General features: G+C 45.8%; 1 protein-coding gene across 6 annotated transcripts in view; it reads right to left on the bottom strand.

Annotated features, from left to right (window-relative positions):
- The window catches only part of LOC112262803 (low-density lipoprotein receptor-related protein 1-like), a 184027-nt gene that overhangs the window by 10188 nt on the left and 156364 nt on the right, over positions 1-17475 (bottom strand). For 3 of the 6 annotated variants that reach the window (XM_042297574.1, XM_042297561.1, XM_042297582.1), the window contains 24 exons: positions 16878-16963; positions 16636-16755; positions 16333-16520; positions 15909-16114; positions 15559-15747; positions 15303-15451; positions 15055-15148; positions 14726-14962; positions 14359-14481; positions 14121-14246; positions 13826-13942; positions 12964-13070; positions 12571-12703; positions 12338-12460; positions 12122-12244; positions 11885-12025; positions 11640-11777; positions 11415-11534; positions 10868-11139; positions 10569-10747; positions 10051-10157; positions 9683-9802; positions 9236-9412; positions 7254-7394 (listed from right to left, as the gene is read on the bottom strand). In XM_042297574.1, coding sequence (XP_042153508.1) covers positions 7254-7394; positions 9236-9412; positions 9683-9802; positions 10051-10157; positions 10569-10747; positions 10868-11139; positions 11415-11534; positions 11640-11777; positions 11885-12025; positions 12122-12244; positions 12338-12460; positions 12571-12703; positions 12964-13070; positions 13826-13942; positions 14121-14246; positions 14359-14481; positions 14726-14962; positions 15055-15148; positions 15303-15451; positions 15559-15747; positions 15909-16114; positions 16333-16520; positions 16636-16755; positions 16878-16963 — 3516 coding nt within the window. Of the gene's footprint in view, positions 1-7253; positions 7395-9235; positions 9413-9682; positions 9803-10050; positions 10158-10568; positions 10748-10867; positions 11140-11414; positions 11535-11639; positions 11778-11884; positions 12026-12121; positions 12245-12337; positions 12461-12570; positions 12704-12963; positions 13071-13825; positions 13943-14120; positions 14247-14358; positions 14482-14725; positions 14963-15054; positions 15149-15302; positions 15452-15552; positions 15748-15908; positions 16115-16332; positions 16521-16635; positions 16756-16877; positions 16964-17475 lie in introns of all 6 variants that reach the window. The other 3 variants (XM_042297572.1, XM_042297557.1, XM_042297571.1) reach the window with 1 other exon arrangement.

Below are 17475 nucleotides of genomic sequence, written 5' to 3' on the forward strand. Positions count from 1 at the left end.
TGAGAATTTCAATAAGTATTTTTCTACGGCTGGCCGTGGTTTCCACCTGGCTACCCATACCCCGATCAACAGCCCTCCACCCCCCCACAGCAACTCGCCCAAGCCTCCCCATTTCTCCTTCACCCAAACCCAGATAGCTGATGTTCTGAAAGAGCTGCAAAATCTGGACCCCTACAAATCAGCCGGGCTAGACAATTTGGACCCTCTCTTTCTAAAATGATCTGCCGAAATTGTTGCAACCCCTATTACTAGCCCGTTCAACCTCTCTTTTGTATCGTCTGGAAAGCTGCCGCGGTCATCCCCCTTTTAAAAGGGGAGACACTCTAGACCCTGCTACAGACCTATATCTATCCTACCCTGCCTTTCTAAGGTCTTCTGTTAACAAACAGATTACCGACCATTTCGAATCCCACCATACCTTCTCCGCTATGCAATCTGGTTTCAGAGCTGGTCATGGGTGCACCTCAGCCACCCTCAAGGTTCTAAACGACATCATAACCGCCATCGATAAGAGACATTACTGTGCAGCCGTATTCATCAACCTGGCCAAGACTTTCAACTCTGTCAATCACCATATTCTTATCGGCAGACTCAGCAGTCTTGGTTTCTCAAATGATTGCCTCGCCTGGTTCACCAACTACTTCTCTAATAGAGTTCAGTGTGTCAAATCGGAGGGCCTGTTGTCCGGACCTCTAGCCATCTCTATGGGGGTGCCACAGGGTTAAATTCTCAGGCCGACTCTTCTCTGTATACATCAATAATGTTGCTATTGCTGCTGGTGATTTTCTGATCCACCTCTATGCAGACTAGAGGTTGACCGATTATGATTTTTCAACGCCGATACTGATAACGATTAATCAGACAATTTTTTTTATTATTTGTAATATAACAACTACAACAACACTGAATGAACACTTATTTTAACTTAATATAATATATCAATAAAATCAATTTAGCTTCAAATAAATAATGAAACATATTCTATTTGGTTAAATAATGCAAAAACAAAGTGTTGGAGAAGAAAGTAAAAGTGCAATATGTGCCATGTAAGAAAGCTAACATTTAAGTTCCTTGCTCAGAACATGAGAACATATGGAAACTGGTGGTTCCTTGAGTCTTCAATATTCCAATTTAAGACGTTTTAGGTTGTAGTTATTATAGGAATTATAGGACTATTTATCTCTATACCATTTGTATTTCATTAACCTTTGACTATTGGATGTTCTTATAGGCACTTTAGTGTTGCCAGTGTAACAGTATAGCTTCCTTCTCTCTCCTCGCTCCTCCCTGGGCTCGAACCAGGAACACAACGACAACAGCCACCCTCGAAGCAGCGTTGCCCATGCAGAACAAGGGGAACAACTACTCCAAGTCTCAGAGCGAGTGACGTTTGAAACGCTATTAGCGCGCAGCCCGCTAACTAGCTAGCCATTTCACATCGGTTACACCAGCCTAATTTCGGGAGTTGATAGGCTTGAAGTCATAAACAGCGCAATGCTTGACGCACAACGAAGAGCTCCTGGCAAAACGCACGAAAGTGCTATTTGAATTAAAGCTTACGAGCCTGCTGCTGCCTACCACCGCTCAATCAGACTGCTCTATCAAATCATAGACTTAGTTATAACATAATAACACACAGAAATACGAGCCTTAGGTCATTAATATGGTCAAATCCAGAAACTATCATCTTGAAAACAAGATGTTTATTCTTTCAGTGAAATACAGAACCGTTCCATATTTTATCGAAGGGGTGGCATCCATTAGTCTAAATATTCCTGTTAAATTGCACAACCTTCAATGTTATGTCATAATTCCGTAAAATTCTGGCAAATTGGGTGGCCCAAACTGCATATACACTGACTGCGTGCAATGAACGCAAGAGAAGTGACACTTTCACCTGGTTAATATTGCCTGCTAACCTTTCTTTTAGCTAAATATGCAGGTTTAAAAATATATACTTCTGTATATTGATTTTAAGAAAGGCATTGATGTTCATGGTTAGGTACACATTGGAGCAACGATACACACCGCATAAATTGTATGCAACGCAGGACACGCTAGATAAACTAGTAATATCATCAACCATGTGTAGTTAACTAGTGATTATGATTGATTGATTGTTTTTTTATAAGATAAGTTTAATGCTAGCTAGCAACTTACTTTGGCTTACTGCATTCGCGTAACAGGTAGTCTCCTCGTGGATTGCAATGAGAGGCAGGTGGTTAGAGCGTTGGACTAGTTAACTGTAAGGTTGCAAGATTGAATCCCCCGAGCTGACAAGGTGAAAATCTGTCATTCTGCCCCTGAACGAGGCAGTTAACCCACCGTTCCTAGGCCATCATTGAAAATAAGAATGTGTTCTTAACTGACTTGCCAAGTGAAATAAAGGTGTTATATATATATATATATATATATATATAAATAAATAAATAAATAAGTCCAAAAATACCGATTTCCGATTGTTATGAAAACTTGAAATCGGCCCTAATTAATCGGCCATTCCGATTAATCGGTCGACCTCTACGCAGATGACACCATTCTGTATACCTCTGGCCCTTCTTTGGAAGCTGTTAACTAACCTCCAGACGAGCTTCAATGCCATACAACTCTCCTTCCGTGGCCTCCAACTGCTCTTAAATGCAAGTAAAACTAAATGCATGCTATTCAACCAATCGCTGCCTGCACCTGCCCACCCGTCCAGCAGTACTACTCTGGACAGATCTGACTTAGAATATGTGGACAACTACAAATACCTAAGTGTCTAAGTGTTAGACTGTAAACTCTCCTTCCAGACTCACATTAAGCATCTCCAATCCAAAATTATATCTAGAATCGGCTTCCTATTTCACCACAAAGCATCCTTCACTCTTGCTGCCAAACATACCCTCGTAAAACTGACCATCCTACCGATCCTCGACTTCGGCGATGTAATTTACAAAATAGACTCAACAAATTGGATGCAGTCTATCACAGTGCCATCCGTTTTGTCATCAAAGCCCCATATACTACCCACCACTGCGACCTGTTCTCTCTCGTTGGCTGGCCCTCGCTTCATACTCGTCACCAAACCCATTGGCTCCATGTCATCTACAAGTCTCTGCTAGGTAAAGCCCTGCCTTATCTCAGCTCACTGGTCACTGTAGCAGCACCCACCCGTAGCACGTGCTCCAGAAGGTATATCTCACTGGTCCCCCAAAGCCAATTCTTCCTTTGGCAGTCTTTCCTTCCAGTTCTCTGCTGCCAATGACTGGAACGAACTGCAAAAAACACTGAGGCTGGAGACTCATATCTCCCTCACTAGTTTTAAGCACCAGCTGTCAGAACAGCTCACAGATCACTGTACATAGCCCATCTGTAAATAGCCCATCCAACTACCTCATCCCCATACTGTATTTATTTATCTTACTCCTTTGCACCCCAGTATCTCTACTAGCAAATTCATCTTCTGCACATCTACCATTCCAGTGTTTAATTGCTATATTGTAATTACTTCGCCACCATGGCCTATTTATTGCCTTTACCGCCCTTATCTCACCTCATTTGCACATGCTGTATATAGACCTTTTCTACTGTATTATTGACTGTATGTTTGTTTTACTCCATGTGTAACTCTGTGTTGTTATGTGTCGAACTTCTTTGCTTTATCTTGGCCAGGCCGCAGTTGCAAATGAGACTTGTTCTCAACTAGCCTACCTGGTTAAATAAAGGTGAAATAAAATACATTTTCAAAATCCTGTCTCGGAGTGCTACGGACAATTCCTTCAAATTCATGGCTTGATTTTGCTTTGACATGCACAGTTAACTGTGGGACCTTATATAGACAGGTGTGTGCCCTTCCAAATCATGTCCAATCAATTGAATTTACCACAGGTGGACTCCAATCAAGTTGTAGAAACATCAAGGATGATCAATGGAAACAGGATGCACCTGAGCTCAATTTCGAGTCTCATAGCAAAGAGTCTGAATACTTACGGAAATAAGCTATTTCATTTTTAATACATTTTCTAAAATTTCTAAAAACCTGTTTTCACTTTGTCATTATGGGGTATTGTGTGTAGATTAAGGGAAAAAATTATTGAATTCATTTTAGAATAAAGCTGTAACGTAACATAATGTGCCACTGTATAAGACAAAGCTAAAGAAAACCAGACCGAGAACGAGAAAGGCAAAGGGAAACAGTCTAGTTTGCCTGATAAGGCAGGCCAGCTGCGGAACTAGGGAGGAGCAAGGAATTTGGCTCAGGTCAAGTCAAAAGATAAAGTGAGAGAAAAAAACCTCTGGGGAGGGAGCCAGAGGTTAATTCAGTTCCTGCTTAGCAACAGTGATGTATTGGCTGTCTAGATGTGTAAGGAGTTGACCCCGCCTAGTAGGAGGTTAGAAATAGATGTGCTTTGTCTTTACAGCTGTATGACCCATTGGTTGAATAAACTTGGTTAGAGCTTTTCCTAGTATTCCATTTTTTACCCTGTTTGTTCAGAAGCGAACTATAGTATAAATAACACAACCACCATAAATACAGACTATATGACCTTTGTAGAGACAGTAATACCCACTAAAACAGTTAGGGCCGAAAAGGAAGTGGCCTTCAATAACAAGGACAGGGGGGTTAAGAGGACCCAGAAATAGATCCACACCATGCTGCGGGGGCGGAGTGCCAAGCCATGAAGAGCCTGCGAACCCACATGAAGGAAGAGAACCTATTCTACAAAAGATTTGACACCCACAATCACACAAAGGGCTGCTTTGCTGTCCTACAGAATGTCCCTACCTCTCACACAGAGGAAATCATAGTTACCACAGAGCAGGTCAAAGTTTTTTTTTTTTAAATGTATTTTTATTATTTTTCTCCCCTTTTTCTCCCCAATTTCGTAGTATCCAATTGTTAGTAGTTACTGTCTTGTCTCATTGCTACAACTCCCATACGGGCTCGGGAGAGACAAAGGTCGAGAGTCATGCATCCTCCGAAACACAACCCAACCAAGTCGCACTGCTTTTTAACTCAGCGCCCATCCAACACGGAAACCAGCCGCACCAATGTGTCGGAGGAAACACCGTGCACCTGGTCGGCGCGCACTTTGCCTGGCCCGCCACAGGAGTCGCTAGTGCGCTACCGGCCAAACCCTACCTAACCCGGACGACGCTAGGCCAATTGTGCGTCGCCCCACGGACCTCCCGGTCGCGGCCGGCTGCGACAGAGACTGGGCTCGAACCCAGAGTCTCTGGTGGCCTTAGACCACTGCGCCACCCGGGAGGCCACAAAGGTTTTTAAACTGCTGAACCCAAGGAAGGCCTCTGGGCCAGATAATGTGAGCCCAGTCCTCCTCAAGAACTTTGCTGAGGAGCTTGGCCCAGTCTGGCAACCCATCTTCCAGTTATCCATCGACTCACACACACCAATACCACAGGCCTGGAAAACGTTTCACTTCATCATGAAAAAATGACTGTGGATCTGACCTCAGAGCTCGTCAAATGTCTGGAGAGAATAGTGTCTCGAAACCTAAAAAGACACTGTGGAGAGGAAACTGGACCCTTACCAGTTTGTCTATAGAAACGGGCGCAGTACAGAGGATGCAATGACCACCCTCACACACCTGATCCTGAAACACCTAGACTAACCAAAAACCGACGCCAGAGAACTCCTTATAGATTTTTCCTGTGCTTTTAACACCATACAAACGCACCTTTTACTAGCCGAAATGAAAGAACTGGACATTAACCCACACCTCATTTACTGGTAACACTCATTTCTCAGTAACAGAACTCAAGGTAAACAACACTCTCTCCCCTCCTGTGGTCACCAACTGGGGAGCCCCACAAGGTTGTGTGAGCTCACCCGTCCTTTTCATTCTGTACACCAATTGCACAAGTCAAAACACCAAGCATTTTATGATTACAACACTGTCCTGCTGGCCCTAATGGAGGACAACAGCGACCTCCCACGTACCTAGCCTTGTGCAGTGGTGTGGCAAACTATTTGGTCCTGAGAACTGAAAACTGCTGTTCACAAATGCTCTCCATCCAACCTCACTGAGCTCGAGCTGTTTTGCAAGGAGGAATGGAATGGGAAAAAATTTCAGTCTCTCGATGTGCAAAACTGATAGAGACATACCCCAAGCGACTTAATTTTGCACGCCCAATTTTTCAGTTTTTGATTTGTTAAAAAAGTTTGAAATATCCAATAAATGTCGTTCCACTTCATGATTGTGTCCCACTTGTTGTTGATTCTTCACAAAAAAATACAGTTTTATATCTTTATGTTTGAAGCCTGAAATGTGGCAAAAGGTCGCAAAGTTCAAGGGGGCCGAATACTTTCGCAAGGCACTGTATATATATCTGGGAGTACATGTTGACCATGTTGACCATGCCCTGAAATGGAGTGTCAAAGTGGACTATGTGCTATGTGTGTGCTAAGGTGCAACAGTGCATGCACTTTCTCTGCAGGCTGACTTTCGGGGCAACCTTGGAAATACTGAACATGTTCTTTTGATCCACTATCCAGAGTGTTTTGCAGTACTGCATCATTGCTTGGTACAACACACAGTACAGGCAAAAACCATGGTGTCAAAGTCTGCTGAAAACTGCCAAAGAAATTATTGTCAAGCTGACCATCAAAACCTTTCCGGACAGCTACCACACAAACATGCTGAGGACGGCACACAAAATATCAGAGCCCCCCTCCCATGTGCTCAACTCAGAGTTTGTGCTTCTGCCATCCAGGAAGCGCTACAGACTCCCCCTGTGCAAACTGGTCAGGTACAAAAATGAATTTGTGCCACATGCACTGACCCTTATGAACAAATAAGGAAGACATTAGGGACACAGTAGATTCACTCATTCAGGAACGGGCAATAGTGAAAAGTGAAATATAACTTAAATAAGCATGGACATTGAAACTATTGGGTTTGTGCAGTATGTGCAAAGCTCAAGGACCGTGAACATTAAGGAGATGTGTAACATTGAGTACAGGAGAGACAGCTATGTAATGTGGAAGGGAGGGGTAAGAGTCCTTAAGCGGTTATTCTTGTTTTTATGAATGTTTGACGTCATGTCTGGCCTATGCCATGTCTCTCAACATATTGCAATGCATTTTCTTGTAGGTAAATTAAATATCTATAAACTCAGACAAAGAAATCGAATCTGTATGTGAACTCATAGACAATGCAATACATGTTGAATATAACAGTTTAGGTATAAGGGTGTTAGTGTATACTCATAGGGGGAGAGTGTGGGTGTGTAGGACTTTGTATACTCACAGATAGGGGAGAGTGTAGGAGTAGGGAGCTCCACACAGGTTCCGTTGTCCAGGGTGCGTCCGTTGGGACAGGTACAGACTGGACCACTAGGGCTGAGCAGACACAACCACTCACACTTCTTCCTGTCACATGGGTTGGTCACTGACAGAGAGCAAGAAAGAGAGAGACCGACAAGTTAAAAAGCGACTGCCCCTAAAATGAAACTTCTCTTTTTGAAAACAGCCTGTGTCATCGATATGAGTCAGAAACATTTATTCTATTGTCAAAATTGACTACAAAGTGCAAATTGGATCATTTTGGTCATTAAGTCAGTCTCGTCCAAAACGGAGATTTGCGAGATGATAGGAAATTATTTTATGTCACAGAATGAAGGATACCTGAACAGTTTTCCACAGGTTGGGTTTATTTTAATCCTGCCCTCATGCCCACAGCACCCAAATAATCATCAATTTGGAGCGCAGCTGCACACGACCACATCATTATGCCCATGGTCAATTTGTTTTGACATTTGATATCACAAACTACATAGGACAATATTTTTTTAAATGTCAATATCTCAATTTAAATTACTTAAAAACCTCAAACCAATTATACAATTGTAGAAATTCACATACAAATATTGAACGCAGTTAATGAGACAACTAAATATGTGCAAAATGAAAATATTGTCTCACTTGCATTGTGTAATTGACAGTCCCAAACTAGCCCCAGATATTGGCTGTCCAATGTCAAACCTACTTTGCCACGGTCCACAGCAGCAGGCTGAAGCCAATTGACAAAAATAAGTTGGCTAGTGCTAGCTAGCCTAGTCGACTTCAAGACCTGGTTAGACTGTTTTAAGTTACATAGTAGAGTGACTGTGTACTGTTTTGGCAGCGTGAATGTACAAACACTTGCCACGTGCGAACACACACACAAACACACACACCCAAGCCAACTCTTGTTTGGCTTGAGTCATGGCCACTGCATTTCTTAATGATAAGTTTAGCCCTCCTTTAACACAATTATACCAGACTGTAAGTCTGTCTCTAATGGTCTAAGGGCCACCCCTCAAAAAAGGCATTCCGTGATCCAGGAAACAAAACTGCAAAGTTTAAACATCATTACATTGATAATGTTATGAATACTGTGTGGATCAAAAATGGTAAAAGTTAATAAAAATGTATAATTCAAAAGGTACGATTTTGGGTAATTCCCCCTAACAACATTATGAGGTTGTCATGTTACATCTTGGTTACATGTGTTCCGTTGTCCATGCATTCAGAAAGCAAGGCATTTAGGCTACCAGACTGGAAGAATGTAAAAATAATATGAGAGAAGAAGCAGTTTAAATAGATTTCTCATATGCCAGAATGGAGCTTTATTTAGCTTATTTTGAGAGCTGTGCTAGCTAGCAAACATGCTGTCTTTAGTTTGTCTAGCAGCCAAGAGCAATGATGGCCCCTGTAGGCTGAATACAGCTGCCAAAACCTATTCTATTAACTGAGACAACCACTGCACATGGTTAAAAAATTTCCTCATCTGGATCAGTGTGCAACAGACGTAACCAAGGTGAAATACAGCAATGTCGGAACTTAGCTAGGGAAATTACCCAAGATGCACTGTGATTGATGCTAAATATAATAACTTTGATTAAAAAAACTAAATGTGCAGTTTTTACACATTTTTAAATCACACAGTATTCATGTTCATAACTTTATCTACGTTGTGTTGCTGAAATTTTGCAATTCTGTTTTCTGGGTCACGGAACAACACATTTTTGATGGGTGGCCCTTGGACTTTAAAGACCTAAGCCTAACTTGAGATCTTTGGTGTGCAAGTCAATTTGTCTTAGGCCTAGTTCTGTGCACACATCTCAAGTTAGAATTCAACCCTGAAAGAGCGTTTAGAGAATAGCCGTGTTGACCTCTACTAGGGCTGTGCCGGTAATGACATTTTGTCAGCTGGTGATTGTCATGATAATAACTGTGATGTCCACTCACTCTCAGGCTGTTTGTTGCGGTGGTAGAGTACAATGTCCGTGGCGTGGTTCATTCCTGTAGTCAGGTTCTCCATGGGGCCTTTGCCATACTTGTTGACCCGGAACACAAAGTTGTTTATGTAGGTGACGCCATAGATGTAGTCCTCAAACACATCAATACTGAACGGGTGGTGGAGCTCTGGAACAAACAAGACCGAATACCACAGCTCAGACCAACTCTTTACCAGTTAGACATGCTATTTATTAGCTATGCTAAAATACAACATTTTCCCACTTGCTGAGGATATCAGCATGCTCCAATTTAATGCACCGATTCTTGACAGTCCCAGTGCCATGAGAAGACTCCACATCTAAAAATGGGCCCACATATCTCTAGTCAAAACATAATTCTGTGGCTTAGCGATGTCAGCCCAGGTCTTTAAACCCAGACCCGTGCAGGTCACTCAACTGTTCTTAATGCTGGTCACAGCCACCACCGGGTCGCTGCCATTCAGCCTCACACTGCCAATCACTGACAGCTTAGCATCGGCCCAGTACAGACGCTCGTTAAAGTAGTCCACAGCCAGGCCTGGAGAGACAGAGAGACAGAGATAAGAGAGAGACAGAGATAAGCAGAGAGAGAGAGAGAGATATAGAGAGAGAAAGAGGGAGAGAGACAGACAAGCAGAGAGGGAGAACAGTCATTGAGACATGTCAGTTTGAGGCTAAGCTTATTGAGTGAAACAAAGCTCTACACAGCCCATCTTTCAATTTGTGGAGAAATGGACCTGTCAGTCAGTCTGTAAAATGTTTGTAGTATATATATATATATGTTACCTGTGGGCCACTGGATGTTGTCCTGTACCAGTGTCTCTCTCATGGTTCCATCCATGGCAGCAGTCTCAATCTTTGGGTGGTTTCCCCAGTCAGCCCAGTACATGGTCCTAATGGATACACAGCATCGACAATCAGTTACATGCGCCATCACATAGTAATGCCTCGCGCCATCACATAGTAATGCCTCGCGCCATCACATAGTAATGCCTCGCGCCATCACATAGTAATGCGTTTGACCGTCACATAGTAATGCGTTTGACCATCACATAGTAATGCGTTTGACCATCACATAGTAATGCGTTTGACCATATCTCCTGGATGTCCAGTTGATTTGTCCCTGGTCTAGCACACCATCTTTCTATCGTCAGTCTTATTTAAATACTGTATCAGAAAGCAGTATGTGCACAAAGAAGGATGTGTTTGAGGACTCAGGAATTATCTTCCAGACCCATGTATTTCCACCGTAGTCCAGACTACTCTCCCACCCCCACTATCCTCCTTTCCCAAGGCAGACTCACCCTCTCTGGGGGTCCACTACGATGGCGTAGGGCTCGTCAATCATGCCGGAGATGAGGGTTTTGCGGTGTTGGCCTGATATCTGGGCCACCTCGATCACATCTCGACCAGAGTCCGTCCAATAGATGTTCCCTGCCACCCAGTCCACGGCGATGCCACGGGGCATCTTCAGACCGGGGATCTGAACACGGGGAGAGGGGGGGTTGGGAGGACAATACCAGTTAATTCATTGTTTGTGAGAAAGGGCCAAGGGCATGACACAAGGGCAGTCAAGACTATCTGAGCACGGACAGACACACACCTCCAGGTTGGCGACGCGGGAGTCGCTCTGACGACGGTGGCGGTTGTTGTTGCCGTTCGGTGACGAGGATGAGGATGGCAGCTCGTAGGAAGAGATTCTGCCCGTGTGCCAGTTGGTCCAGTAGATGCGGTTGGTCTTGACGTGCAGGTCCATGGCATCGATGCGCACGTTGGCGTCGCCCTGGAAGGTCTGCTCGTAGCGCCAGTTGGGCATGCCAGGGTCCAGGCTGCGGATCTCGTTGTCGTCGGCGATGTAGAGCACCTGTCTCAAGCCTGGGAAGACGGAGGAAGGGAGGTCACAACCCGAGTTAGGACATCCCCCTCTGACTTACGGTTATAAGGCCATCCCTATACAATGCAATTGTCTTGCGTGGCTAAGAGCTATTTGGCACACACATCCACTAACTGATATCTAACTAAATGTAACACACAATTGTGACAGAGGCTAAAACATTCAAACAGAGACAAATTCAGACAGGTTTCTACAGACATAGAGAAGCAGTAACTGTAACCGATCCACTGGTAATGCTGAACTGAGCAGTACTCACCGTCAACCTTGCAGGTGTCGTTGATCCTGGTGAAGTACTTGTGGCAGCTGCACTTGTGGGAGCCCTTGGTGTTGTTGCAGATGTGGGAACACACTCCAAACTGCTTACACTCATTCTTATCTGTGAACAACCCCCCCCAAAAGCAAAAGGATTTGGGTTACAGATCACTAGTCGACATTTAGTCGTCACAGTAACATAGAGAGTGTATCTGTAGCAGTGCTGCACCTTCACATCGGTTGTTGCCTGTGGTCTTGAAGCCAGGTTTGCAGGAGCAGAAGGCCTCAGTGCCGTTCACCACACAGTGGGCCTCATCACCGTCACCACACACTGTCCTGTTATTGCGGCAGTCATTCAGGGAAGAGTCTGCAAAGAATCCGACAGGACAGAGAGTCAAACTTGCAGACAATAACATGTACATACATACAGAGACACACACACACTACTCTTGCGTGTCGAGATGCAACACACACCTTTCTTGTTGCAGCCGATCTCGTCAGAGCCGTAGTCCTCACAGTTGTTAAAGTAGTCACAGCGCAGGTTGGAGCTGATGCAGCGGCCGTTGGAGCACTGGAACTCATCCTTCTGACAGACTGGCGTGGTAGGAGGAGTCTCTGGAGGAAAACAGGGAGGAGGCTGCATTATTTCAACTCCGTAACGCTTTATTGCAAAAGTCCACTCCATAACGCTCTACTACTAGAAAAACTCACGGCAGTTGAGCTCATCACTGTTGTCCCCGCAGTTATCAACACCGTCACAGTGCCTGGCTATCGGCAGGCAGACGCGGTCGTTGTGGCAGCGGAACTGTCTTCTGGGTGGGCACTGGAATTTAGCTGAGGGATAGAGGAGGAGAGAAGAGATGGCAGGTGTGAGGTAGGTGTTGAATGATCCTCAGGGACAATGTTATTGATGTCATGGGGACTCACTGCACTCCTCTGGGTTCTCATCAGAGTTGTCTCCACAGTCGTCCTCTCCGTCACACTTCCAGGCCAGGGGCTTACACAGAGTGTTGTTACACTGGAACTCATCCAGGGGGCAGTGTCTACCCACTGAGACAGAGAGAGAGAGAGACAGAGAGTTACTTTTTTCTATGAAATACATACCCACAACATGTACTTAATGAACAGTACACTAATGTGTGTGTATAAAACAAACTCACCTCCGCTGTCACACTTCTCCTCGTCACTGCTGTCCATACAGTCAGGGTCGGCGTCACAGCGCCAGCGGATGGGGATACAGTGGCCATTCTTACACTGGAACTGATCACTGTCACACTTCACATCACAGCCATTCTGCAGGAGGACACGCAGGGACATCACTTACTACGTCACACTAATGACAATGCTATTCATAAATGAACAATCCTCTGGTAACGATGTATTCGTTGTGACAATGAGTTAGGACATGTACTAGTAAGATTGGGGATGGCATTGACCTTCCATATCACTAAGCTTCAACAAAAAAAAATCATGTTTGGGAGCAACAGTGAGGGGTTTTTCATTTGATGTGAGTAATTTTACTCTATTTTTAATAACTGTGAGTGTCACTGTACCTCGTCTGATCCATCAGCACAGTCATGGTCTCCATCACACTTCCACCTCCCAGCGATGCAGCGACCGTTGGTACAGGAAAACTCACTCTCTGAACACTGCCTAGGCACTGATGGGAGAGGAGAGGAGGGATGAGGAGAGGAGAGGAGAGGAGGGGTGAGGAAAGGAGAGGAGGGGAGGGGTGAGGAGAGGAAAAGAATAAGAACTTCCGGACACAGACGTATGTCATGAGGGTAAAATGGCTGTACAGACAGGAGGAAGAGACTGGTAGCAAGGGACATATCAGAAGATGGGGGGGTGGGAGTACACTGGGTCACATGGTACATTGAGGGGGAGGGGCTAAAAGGACTGGAAAGGAGCTGAGAGTCTGGATAGAATAGAAACACTTTTTATGGAGTCAAGGAGCAAAGCTACTTTTTAAATATTTTGTGTACATTTCTGTCCCCTAATGGTAATAGGATAGTTAGTGTAGACAGACAGTTGGGGCTTGGGTAGATTGGTGGTAGGTTGGGGGTGTTCATGCTGATCGTGAAGACACCTACCTCTAAACCACGTCAACAGGCCAGTGTGAAATGCAGAATAAACATGAGATGATGTGAGATGTGCAAATGGCCACAAAGTTAAATCAAAGCAATGGAAATCAAAATCTTGAATGTGCAGCGCAGTTGAGTGAACACAAACAACAGTGTGCCTTTAAAAACTATTAAATGATCTGTTTGGGGAACAGATGTAACTGAACCCATACAGTGAAAGAAGGCATCATATACAAATAGAACACATATATTCTGTAGCTCTAATCTCCCCCATAGCGAGAAGAGGCAGGAGACCTAGCATCACAGACTGGACAGGGCAGAGGGGACCTACCACACTTGTCCTCATCGGAGTTGTCTCCACAGTCGTTGTCATAGTCACATTGCCAGCGACCCGGGACACAACGGTTGTTCTTACAGCGGAACTGGTACGGCTCACATGTCCTTTCATCTGAGGACACGACACACACAGAATACAGTCAAAGTAGAAATTATAACAAATATTTTAATAGTATACAATTATGTAAAACACATTACACAAAAGAACCTTGGGAATCTCTCCATTCCTATCCCACCACCTCGCCTGCATCTCAATCTCTCTACCGCCAACCCCCCTGTCCATCACTCACCACACTCCTCCTTGGGTTCGTCTGATGCGTCCCCACAGTCGTCCTCTCCGTCACACTTCCACCGGGCCGGGATGCAGCGACCAGAGTCCTTGCAGCGGAACTCATCCACGCCACACGTCATCTGGGCTGGAGGGGGAAGTTAAGAGATCAGAGAGAATACAATGAAGGGCGGTAGAAAGAGAAGGAATCAGGGAGCAGGGAGAAGGATGCTGGACGTGACAGTAGAGTGGATCCGTACTGCAGTTGGCAGGCTCGTCGGATCCGTCCACACAGTCGTTGTCCCTGTCACACACCCAGACACGGGGGATACAGCGCTTGGTGATGGCACACTGGAACTGGTTAGGGGCACACGTCACCTCCGCTACACGGGACAGAAAGGAGAGAGGAGACTGTCACTTACCAATATCTGTATATGATGCATGGCTTTCGCGCCTAGTCTTTGTAAACATACATTTAAAATGAATTTAAATTATACATGTAAACGTGAGTAGAAAACATGGTAGGCCGAACACAAAAACACTGGTTTGAAAAGACGAGACGTTGGTGCAGTACAATACACCCCCCCTTTAAACCCTCCAATACTGTAGGAACAGCAGTCTACTCACGGCAGTCTTTCTCGTCCTCTCCCTCTCCACAGTTGTCCTGGCCGTTACAGCGGAAGATCCCAGGGATACAGCGGCTGGGGTGGCTACACTTAAACTGACTGGGCAGACACACGTGGATGTCACAGTTGGCCTCGTCAGAGTTGTCCTGGCAGTCGTTGTCTCCGTCACAGATGTAGGCTGGGTTGGTACAGATGCCTGTACCACACTGGAACTGGCCGGGCCTGCACTTGAACTCAGCTACAGGGGATACCAAATACAACATCAGTCAACCAGGACTTTAGTACAGTGCAGCGATGATAGTTAGTGTTCATGAACTGTCTGTCACTCACGGCATTCCGCAGGCTCGTCTGATCGGTCCCCACAATCATCCTCTGTGTCACACTTCCACCAGAACGGAATGCACTTGTCATTCTTGCACACAAACTGCAGGGAGGGAGGGAGGGAGGGGTAGGGAAAAGGATAGAGGATGGAGAGGAAGAGGGAAAGAGATGGAAAGAGAGATGGTGGGGGAAGAGAGTGAAAGATTAGTTCTGAGCACAGAAAGGCAGAGAAAGACACAGACGTTGGTTAAACTCACCTGGCTGGCGGTGCAGTTGGACATACACCGTCTCCCGTCACTGGCCAGGTAAAAGTTAGTAGGACAGGCACACTTGTACCCCCCTCCAGGCGACAGCAGGCACAGGTTACTGCATCCTCCGTTATTGGTCTGACACGGGTGGTTGGCCACTGTGGGTCAACCAAACACACACAATAGGCCCAGGTGAGAGGAGTGCAGGCACACATCGATACATGACAGGGTGTTCAGGTGACGGTAACAGTAGACTTACTCATACCCTCTGGCTGGCGGTAAGGGTGGTAGATGTGGACGTCCATGGGCCGGTGGAGCGTGCTGATCAGCATGGTCTTATTGGTGCCCTGGGTCTTGTGACACCTGTTGATGGACTTGGTCTCCCAGTCAGTCCAGTAGATGTACTCCTCAAACAGAGTCATGGCAAAGATGTGGGGGATGTCCTGGCTTAGCACTGCAGGGGGGAGGCACACAGGGAAACAGACGCGTCAGATACGAGCAGTGATTTATTTACTCATGAGCTTGTGGTGTGTATAGTGTACACGACTTCCGTTTCATGCCTGTGTGTTGTAATGTCAATATCCAAATGCACACGTGTATGACAGAGTGTGTTACCAGTGTGTCGGTTGGTTCCGTCCAGGCTGGCAAACTCAATGTAGTCCTCTCTGGCATCAGCCCAGTAGATGCGGTCGTTGATGAAGTCCAGAGTGAGGCCATTGGGCCAGGTGATCCTGTCCTCTACAATAACAGTCCTGTTGGAGCCGTCCATCCCTATCCTCCCTATGTGGGGGTTGTCACCCCAGTCTGACCAGTACAGGTACCTGGTAGGGACACAGCTCAGTGTGAGGCTTCAGAACCACTCAGAACACCCAGGTGAGTGGTCATAATGTCACACTACATTCTCAGCAAAGTGAGGATCAATGAGTCTCTTGAAGTAAAATAATCAATGCTATAGTCAATATTTGAGCAGCATTCATCAAAGAGAAAATAAGGGAACATGAATGCAATTCCTGCTTGTTATTTAGAGCTACGTTCGTACCCGTTTCGTACGTCGACCGCCACAGCGCGTGGTTCCCTCAGACCGGTGTTGACCAGGACTGTCCGGTAGGCCCCAGTCAGCTTAGACACCTCGATGGTGTCCCGCCCCTTGTCACACCAGTACAGGTTCCCTCCCACCCAATCAACAGCCAGACCATCAGGGTTGCTAAGAGATGTGCGGTGAAGGACCTGCCAAAGAGCCAATCGGAAATTACAGTTCAGTTCCCCACATTATGCAACTAAATGTAGGCTACCAATCAAATGTATATTTCTAAGAGGTAAGAAGTAATGGAGCCACACTGACCTGTACGTCGCTGCCGTTGATGTGCATGCGTCGGATCATGCTGCCCTGAGTGGTCACGTCTGTCCAGTAGATCATCTGCTGTCTATAGTCAAAGTCCAGCGCCACCGCGTTGTTCAGGCCCTAACACACACATACACACACACACACACAATGGGAGAGAAGTGATCAAACATGATGGTCATAAGGAGCAATGTGCTATTTCCACCTGTTGTAGGTCTGAGGTGTTGAGGCTCCAGTCTCACCTGTTTGAGCAGGGTGTAGTTGGAACCATCAAGGTTGAGTTTCCTTAGGTAGTAACGGTTGGCAAAGATCAGGAAGGGCTCCTCCTCTGGACAAAAGAAGGATTTTTTTGGAAGAAAAAGGTCATGAAGTTCAACTTCAGGCTGTCCTTAGTAAAGCTTTTACCACCTTATACCCCCCTCCACCACCTCATAACCCCCCTCCACCACCTCATAACCCCCTCCACCAGCTCTTACCCCCTCCACCAGCTCTTACCACCTCATACCCCCTCCACCAGCTCTTACCACCTCATAACCCCCCTCCACCAGCTCTTACCACCTCATAAACCCCCCTCCACCAGCTCTTACCACCTCATACCCCCCTCCACCAGCTCTTACCACCTCATAACCCCCCTCCACCAGCTCTTACCACCTCATAACCCCCCTCCACCAGCTCTTACCCCCCTCCACCATCTCTTACCACCTCATACCCCCCTCCACCAGCTCTTACCACCTCATAACCCCCTCCACCAGCTCTTACCACCTCATAACCCCCCTCCACCAGCTCTTACCACCTCATAAACCCCCTCCACCAGCTCTTACCACCTCATACCCCCTCCAC

This window comes from Oncorhynchus tshawytscha, linkage group LG02 (genome assembly GCF_018296145.1).
Source record: "Oncorhynchus tshawytscha isolate Ot180627B linkage group LG02, Otsh_v2.0, whole genome shotgun sequence".
Lineage (NCBI taxonomy): Eukaryota > Metazoa > Chordata > Actinopteri > Salmoniformes > Salmonidae > Oncorhynchus > Oncorhynchus tshawytscha.